General features: G+C 45.4%; 1 protein-coding gene across 3 annotated transcripts in view; it reads right to left on the reverse strand.

Moving 5' to 3' along the window:
* The window catches only part of Htr2a (5-hydroxytryptamine receptor 2A), a 91,015-nt gene extending 84,332 nt beyond the window's left edge, over positions 1 to 6,683 (reverse strand). The window contains exons 1-3 of one of the 3 annotated variants that reach the window (XM_045144848.1): positions 5,692 to 6,683; positions 5,389 to 5,584; positions 2,137 to 2,337 (exon numbers count right to left, since the gene is read on the reverse strand). In XM_045144848.1, coding sequence (XP_045000783.1) covers positions 2,137 to 2,337; positions 5,389 to 5,584; positions 5,692 to 5,712 — 418 coding nt within the window. In that variant the 5' untranslated portion in view covers positions 5,713 to 6,683. Of the gene's footprint in view, positions 1 to 2,136; positions 2,338 to 5,321 lie in introns of all 3 variants that reach the window. The other 2 variants (XM_004665876.2, XM_045144849.1) reach the window with 2 other exon arrangements.
* Positions 6,684 to 8,723: the final 2,040 nt, after the last annotated feature.

The following is an 8,723-nucleotide window of genomic DNA, read 5'->3' on the forward strand; positions in this document are numbered from 1 at the left end:
AAAGAGGCAGTGGCAGACTGCCATACTGCGCAGTTAGATGACCCAGATTGACTTCTGGTCTAAGGGTGTCAGCATGTGTGACTGACGTCTCTGCAGCTGACTTTCTAGAAGGTGATTTGTATATCAGTGCTGTAACTTGCTAGATTTTTCTAATGGTGCCATTATGAAGATGGACAAAATGAGGGGTGCCATGGCCAAAGAAGAGATGATGGATGCTCCCATTTCTATTTAGCCAATGGGATGGTTTGTGGACAAAGGGAGCAGTGTAATATCACAGTAGCCTTGCTGCCTGCATGACACTTGATCAGCTTTTATCATCTCATTGTCTTCACTGATAACCCATCTCAACCACTGCTACACCTAAGAACAAAGCAAACCAGCAGGTTCCCCGGAGCACTACAAGCAGCTCAGATGGACCACCTTTGTCCACTCACTTTCTCTAGCAGAAGTGTTAGATTGCATAGCTTCAGAAACCAGGAGCATAGTGCTGGGGCAAAAAACTATTTCTGAAGGGTGGCAGTGCATTCAGTAAAAGGAACAGGGCTCCATGAGAGTAATTAAGAGTGATAGTAAGTTGAAAATGTGATCCAAGAAAACACAAAACTCTGTCCTGAGGTTCCCTAACTTATCAAATCAGCACAACAGGATCTTCTGCCCTTTTGACCTCAAATTATAATGTAAACTTCAAAGTAGAAAAGAGGTAAGACTTTCCAAAACTTTGGAGAAAATGTGCAACTTGTTACCATCAGAATTAAAAAAAAATGCTCGCTTAGCACCTTACTATTTATTTACAGCTCACCTCATTTTTTGAATTCTGGTTTTCTCACCTGTAAAATGAAGATGGCATCACATTAGTTCTCATCTTTAGAGGAAAGGGAAGCCGGAAGTCAATGTGAGGTATTGTGTGCTTGCTGTTATTGGTCAGTGTACGTGTGGGTGGGTGTGGTGTGGGGGTACATGTGTTTCAGTGTGTGCGTGCATATTTGTGTGTAGGTGCTTTTGTGTGTGGAGGCCAGAGTTGATGTCAAATGGCTTCCTCTAATGATCTCAACATTATTATTATTATTATTATTATTATTATTATTATTATTATTATTATTTTTGCGACAGGGTCTTTAGCTGAAGTTGGAGCTCCCAGCTATCCAGAAAGGATCCACCTATTTCCGCTTCCCCAGCTATGGGATTACAGGCTCACCCTTCCATGCTCAGTTTTTATGTGGGTGCTGGTGATTAGAACTCAGTCCTCATGCTTGTACAGCAAGCATATTACCAACTGAGCCATCACCTCAGCCTTGGTTTGTATTGTTATTATTACTAAGTAGTGAGTACATTCACATACATTCTAGAATTTTGACCAGCCATCCGATTCCATAGACTCTCATAAAAGTAGATGCCATAGTCTGAGGCTTTAGAAAATGTAGTATTTCCACCTGAAAAGCTCTGAGACTTTACAAGGAACCCCAGGGAATCTTTGGTTACAAACCAAGCCTGTTGAGGTGGCAGGTACAATTTAATTTTGTGCCTGAAGGCTGACCCTTCAGATCCCATGACTGTGACAGAAGATCAATACAGGCAAGAAGCAACTGTATGTCAACAACCTACCTGAAGTAGGTTGAAATTCTTTGGTGTGTGGTGTCACAACAGGAAGGAAGACAATCGAGGCTGAAATGCCTGGCCTCTAAGCCTGTTCTACCACTTTCTTCTGTCCTCATCTTACTGTACCTTGTTCTGGACACCCCTACCCCTGATCTCAAGCTCTCTAGTATGAGTGTCCATATCCTTATAGTAACTATAAGTCTAGTTGATTATGAATGCAAAAATTTCTGGGAAGACCAAGACTTGGGGTAGTGAAGCTGGAATTGAGAAAATTTTTTTCCTGATGTTGGTTCTTTGTTTTTTGTTTTTTTTTTTTATTACATGTGCAAAGTAATACAAATATATGTTGTTAGCCCATGGCAAAAACAGATTTTTTATTTACCAAAACCACTCTGAAAGTTACTATTTTGGTACACGTCTTCTAAAACTGAAAACAATAGGTGCAGAATGTCCAGTTTCTGTGCAATGAAATGAAACAAATCTCCTGGGACAGCTTGAAGTGCCATTTCAAATGAGATTCTGACAGATGTTCCCACTTACCTACGGATATGGTCCAAACAGCAATGATCTTCAGGAATGCCTTGGTTCTAGAGTTGAAGCGGCTGTGGTGGATAGGGTTCTGAATGGCGACGTAGCGGTCCAGTGAGATGGCGCAGAGGTGCATGATGGAGGCGGTGGAGAAGAGCACATCTAGGTAAATCCAGACTGCACAGAGCTTGCTAGGCAAAGGCCAGCGGTACCCTATGGTGCAGAAGTTTGATATCAGTCAACAGCCTGCGCCCTGAAACTTGTGATTAGACCCTAGAACAACTGTTTACATCTTGGGGTCAGGCACAGGTGGTAGCAAAAGCTAATACAAGAAATTTCCAACTTTTGAACAAACTAATGCTATTACTACAATATGATCTCACTGATGAATCAATACAAAGTCAGAACATTTCTTGTGTCTAGAATTGTATCATCATGGTCAACTCAGGCTGTGTTTAATGATTTTCTCTTCTCCCTCCATCTAACCAAACCATTTCACTTAATGACATGTTTTGAGGTCCCTTGTTGGAGTACCTCTCACAGTACACTGCCATTATTATTCAGCCACATAATTTTCTCCAGAGTGTAGCTCACTAAGGCTAGTCCCATCTTAGTCACTTTTATAATTGTCCAGTCCCACATAGTTATGTAATAATAAGTGTGCAGAAGTTAGATTCAAGTTGCTGAGACAAAACTTGTAACCAAAAGTAGGCTATGGGAGGAAAGGGTTTATTGTCACTTATGGTCTCAAGGGGAAGTTTCATTGTGGCAGGAAAGCACAGCCAAGCAGAAGCTGGGCATCACCTCTGCCACAGCAGCAAGAGTGGGCTAGCACTCATAACACCCAAACACTTGCCTCAAGCAACACACCTCTGGCAAGGCTCTACCTCCCAAACTGCCACCAGCTGGAGACTGATTGCGAAGTTCAATCACAAGCACATGAGTCTGTGGGGGATCGTTCACATTCAAACCACCACAAAATGGCATTGATGTGATTAAATGACTTAAAAATCTAGATATTGAGTATGTCTGTACTTGTAAAAATGATACAGAATTTCTTAATAATGCTTTGGGTGTTAAACTCAAATTGGGGTGTGTGAGAAAAATTGAAGATGTGAAGAAAATCACAGGTGTCCTGCCTCTAAGCTTTGTCTCAGGGTAGTATTCTAACTTTAGGAAATGGATGATTCCCTCAAAGGGTTCCCTAAAACAATAAGAGCTGAGCCTACCTCCAGAGAATCTAGTGCTGTAAGTGTGGAGTAGGCTGTAAAATGTGCATTTCTAGAAAACTTTGTGTACTGCGGGGGTGCGTAGGCTATGGCATGGGGCGATTCCTCACTCCAGGCTGCACATTTGACTCAAGGACAGCACATCCCAGATGGTTCTGACTGAAGAGCAGGCCCCACCCCCTCAGTGAAATCACCCTCCCTGGAGGGTGGTGGTGGGTAGGCCCCCAACATCAAATGATGTTGAAGCAGATTATCCGCTAGCCGAGGAAGACAGAAGACATATTAATGACAGAATTGTCCTGTTTCAGCACTTGTATGTTTTGGAGTCACAGTTACATAAACTGTTAATTGATTTGGCTGACAAAATCAGCACTGTTACCTCACCTGCCTGCGTATGAGATCACTTTTTCCTTCATGGTAGCACAGACCACAAATCTGAACAAACTCCTTAGGCAAAGGTCCTCTCTCTACCCAACTGTTCCTAGGAAACTTAGAAAAGGAAAGGAAGAAGGAGCTAGGCCTAATCCACAACCTGTCCAGGTTATTATTTGTGAAGAGCTTCAATTAAAAGGATCACCTTTCCTTAGCAGCCCTGAGAGGGAAGTGATCTCTGCTTGTAAGGAACTGGTATTGTTTCTTGAAGAGGTTTTCCCTGAAAGGAAGCAGCAGCTGGGGTAAGAAGTGACCCTGGAGCCTTTAGGCGTCCAGGCATCTCTGGGAGGCACAGAACCAGCTCTTCCAGGGTTGGACTTTGGGCGAAGCGGACATCACTGGCAGGAGTGGTCGCCAGGGGGCAGCAGTGCTCAGAGCGGGCGCAGGACCTGCTGCGCCTCCCATCCAGTGCCTGCCTCCTATCCCGCAGCTCACCCCGCCTTCCACTGAGGTTTGAGTTCCTGCAGCGTCACCGCTCCCACCCCTACTGGAGTTTGCCTCCGGGCTCAGAGCCGGGTTTTAGGGAGCGAAGCGAGAAGCCCCCTTCAGTGTTTGGGAAATGACAAGAGAATGTAATGGAATTATTCTTGTGTGACATTGGAATGGGCAAGCAAAGGCTGACCAACAAGCTGGCCTAGCAACCTTGTACAAAAGAATAACTGCTTTCCCTGGCTCACCTTCCTCCTCCGTCAGGCTCCTGGGTCTAGTGGACAGTTTTAAGTTGTAGCCTTGGCTAGAAAACCCCTCTTTAAAGGCAGCGCTGAACCTGTCTCTAAGCTCTTGGTCACGCAATCTAGTAGTGTCTGCTCTTCGTAAGGCGAAATCTGGCATCATTACTCATAATCTGGAAGAAATTATGAATTATATGAAGCCGTTTGCTGACTGGCTGAGAGGTTTGACTGTGTCAAACTCTGCCAAGAAGAAGGCAAAATTAATTAATCTCTTTCCATTTGCCTTCCACCTTCCTCTAATACCAGACATGAGGAGTTTGTACATATGCATTTTTAAAAAGCTGCGGGTATAATTCAAAGGCAAACTTCCAAATGAGCTTCTCTGAGCTGGTGACAATTAAAACTGGAGTAATTCATTTATTCTAATGGAGACTCTGAATACTTTAACAATAAACCCACTCTACCACTAATGCTCTCTCAGCAAGTGTTCCAAGGTAATTGGGAAGGTTTTACCACTCCATTAGAAGTGCTTAAAACTGTGTGACAGATAAACCCTTCTGTCCTGAGGCTGGGATACTTGGGTAGGAGTATAAACGAACAAGAATCACATGGACTTGAATAATGGCTAAGTATTACTTGAAGACTGTATAGGGGTACGTTTAATGATTTCTATGTAAAATGTATAGATTTTAAAGCACAAATCTCTTTAAACATGTCTCTATATAAAATGTTTTAATGTACAAAAGTCCACAAAGATCACAGATGTTAGGTTGCCTGATTTTTCCCGTTACTTTAAGGGAAACACGTTAGCCAATAACGTAATGTGAAAGACACTAGGAGGTAAGCGAAACCGCTCACAGGTTACCTGAGCGCTCGCATGCACTGGAGCTTGGGGACTACTGGGACCAGCGCTGGGAAGTTCAGCCACTCACCGTACAGGATGGTCAGCATGGACACGGGCATGACGAGGAAGCCCAGCAGCATATCAGCTATGGCCAGTGACATGAGGAAGTAGTTGGTGGCGTTCTGTAGCTTTTTCTCGAGGGACACTGCCATGATGACAAGTATGTTTCCCGCAATGGTTAGAATAATCACGATAGCTGTCAGCAAAGCAGACCAGTTTTTTTCCTGGAGATGAAAGATGGAGAAACACGTTGGGGGGAGGTTCCCTTCGCAGGAAAGGTTCGTGCGATTTTCAGAGTCGATCGTCCAGTTAGAGGCGTCAGAACTGTTACCTTCCTCAGAGTTAAAGTCATTGCTGCAGGTCCGGGTGTCACCGCTTAGTTGCATCAAGGAGTTTGGGATCAAGCTCAGAGAAACATTTTCTTCACGAAGAATTTCCATGTCTGGTGTGTAGACGAGCCGGCTTCAGGTGGGCTCACCGTTCACAGGCGCCCGGGTCCTGGCGCAGCAGGCGTGTGCGCGAGCTCTGGCTGCCTTCCTCTCCGGGCATCACCGCACCAGCCAAAGAGCGAACGCGATTGCTCTTTATTTTATCTCTGTCCTTCACAATTGTAGTAGGAGACCGTAGTTGGGTTGTATTTTTGACCAAAGAAAAGGCAAAACAGCCACATTTTAAATATTTGCAGAGACAAATGCACTCCCGAGCACAGAAGAAAAGTTTTGTAGCTGCGGGGCATCTCCTCCTGCGGCTCTTGCCGGCCGGAGCGGCTGATCTCACCAGTGAAGCCACTGCGAAGTTAAAAGTGCATGTGATCTGAGCCAGCAGGACGTGTGCGCTCTTCTTTGCGAAAGTCAATTAAAAACATTACCAGTGTCAATCCCATAGTAATTGCTTATACTTTGGGTCACAGTTCTCAGTCAGCCTTAGGCTGATGCCAGGAATTTCAGCTTGTTTTGCCGCTTAGTTAATTAATGAAAGGAAAAGTCCTGAAGATTAGTAGACAACTTTCCAAACCAGAAATTCTCATGGCAGCCATCACATTCTGACCAAGCATGTCTCCACCCAGAAACAAAATTACACGGCAGTGAAACACAGTGCCACAGAAACTTACATTTGTCTCCGGGGTCCACACAGCAGAGACACTTGGCAATTCTGTAACTGGCCACCTCTGGCGTTGTGATTATGCCGGGTTGGAATCCTCTCTCCTTCAGCTTTGAGCTCCCAGCAGCATCAGACAAAGATCGTAATGGGATTTCTGTTTTGCTGACTTCAAAAACAGCACGATAGAGTCTGGCCAGCTTCAGGGCCGAGGTCTGTGTTGGCTCCGCCCGGTCCTCGCTCACTCGGTCCAGCTCAGCGGAGGCACCGCGAGCAGTGAGCCCCCGGGTGCCCCTCTGTCGCTGGAGCGCGCGGGGAGAGGAGGAAGGGCTGCTGGCACCAGGGGATCCTGGGAGCGAGGGGCTCGCACTGCCTGGCTCCTCGGACCCCCTCTGCCTGTGGCATAACTGCCAAGGTGCAGCAGCCAGGGAGGGCGGACCAAACAGCCTCTACATTTTTTTTCCTCTCTCTCATTTGGCTACACGTTAAGATCGAAAAGTTCTCCTTTGCACTACAAAGAGAGAACCTGGGGAAATGTTCTTTGTGCAGATTGCCTTTAGCCAGGTCGGCTGAGTGAGCGTCTTTGCGCTGAAGAGTCCAGAGAGACCATAAATAAGGCCAGAAAATGGCACATCTCTAGCTGTGGGCACGCAGCACTTCCGTCCAAGGCTGGGCGTTGTGTCCAAGAGGAATTCCTGGCATTGGTAGCATGAGCTCAGAGTGGTCAGGAAATCTGTGACAACTGATAAACTATTCTTACTATTCTTACTTAGTTAAGCGTATTTAAGTATAGACAGTGCTGTTAAGCGAGTGTATGCACCCTTTAACTAGCTGATTTTTCTTAAGCAGAAGTCTGCCACTCAGAGGTTATTGAAAACATCAAGTGGATGAATTACTTTTTCAGAACCAACAAGAATGGCCGTGTGCCTTCTGTGTAAAAAAGTCGTTCCCCAAGTGGGTTTTCTAACAGAGGCACGTGTGTAGCTCTTAGTTTTACAGCTGAGAAGTTAAATTTTCCTAACAGCTGGTGCTTGCTGAGTTTCTGTCCATCACCTTCTCTTGACATTGCTCCTGCCAGGTGTGAACACGCCCCTGCCAGTAGGCTGCATGTGTCCTTGGATTCATGAGGTCCCACACACTTGTAGATGACAGAGTCAGGTCACAATGTCAAAGGCTGGGGTCTGGAGAGATGGCTCAGTGCACTTCCTGCACAGGTACAAGCTTGTGAGGGGCCTGGGCTCACTTGAACTTAATTCTTCAGTATTCAGATAATCCGCAGGGCATGGTCAAGCATGTCTGCAATTCTGGTCCCGTGGGGGAACAGATACACAAGCTCCATCTCTAGGAAACATCATTCCGATGAGTGATGAAACCACCCAAAGTCTTCCTGTGGTTTCTGTGCACACAGGAGGCACTGCATCGACACACATACCTGCACACACACCACATATACCACAGCATACATATTACACACACAAATACACATTACACCCACACACAAATACCACATATACATATTACACCCATGCCCATACATAGTGCATATACTATACAACACAGCTTGTCCACACACACCACATATACCACGGCATAAATATGTACACATATACACCACATACACCACAGCACACACATTACACACATGCATACACACCACATATACCATATATTGCATTCATACTCTGCACACCACATTACTACACCATACCCACCACATCTACCATAGGCCATACATTACACACATGCACACAGACCACATATACTACACCATACATATTATACACATGTACATAATAAGGTTAGGTTTTCAAGTGTGGGCCAAATCTCACCTGGATAGAATGTCACTACATTACTTCTCTCAGTTTCATAATGTCCAGCCACCTTCTGGATCCTTCTACTTGGGCTCTCGGTCACCTTTCCCTCAGTGTTTTCTTCATTCTCCCTTCCAGGCCTATGTCTCAGGACTTGTATATACCATTCTTCTGGTCCATGGATGCCCCACTCCTTGGCTCGTTGCTATGATCCATGGCACTTCCTTCCCTTTGTGGGACCCTACTTAGTTCCCAGTGCTACATCTGCGCTCACATTTCTCAGGTCTCCTCGGCTCAGCTCACAATTGGGTGTTCTTGGTTAGGCATGTTTGTCTCCTCATCACTCCCCTGTTACAGCAGGGGCAGGCGGGCGAGAGCACGGGTGTCGGTTCCTTGGGTTTGGGATATGGACTCTGTAGCTCATAATGCCTGGAAAAAAAAAAAACAAAAACAA

This window comes from Jaculus jaculus, chromosome 3 (assembly GCF_020740685.1).
Source record: "Jaculus jaculus isolate mJacJac1 chromosome 3, mJacJac1.mat.Y.cur, whole genome shotgun sequence".
Taxonomy (NCBI): domain Eukaryota; kingdom Metazoa; phylum Chordata; class Mammalia; order Rodentia; family Dipodidae; genus Jaculus; species Jaculus jaculus.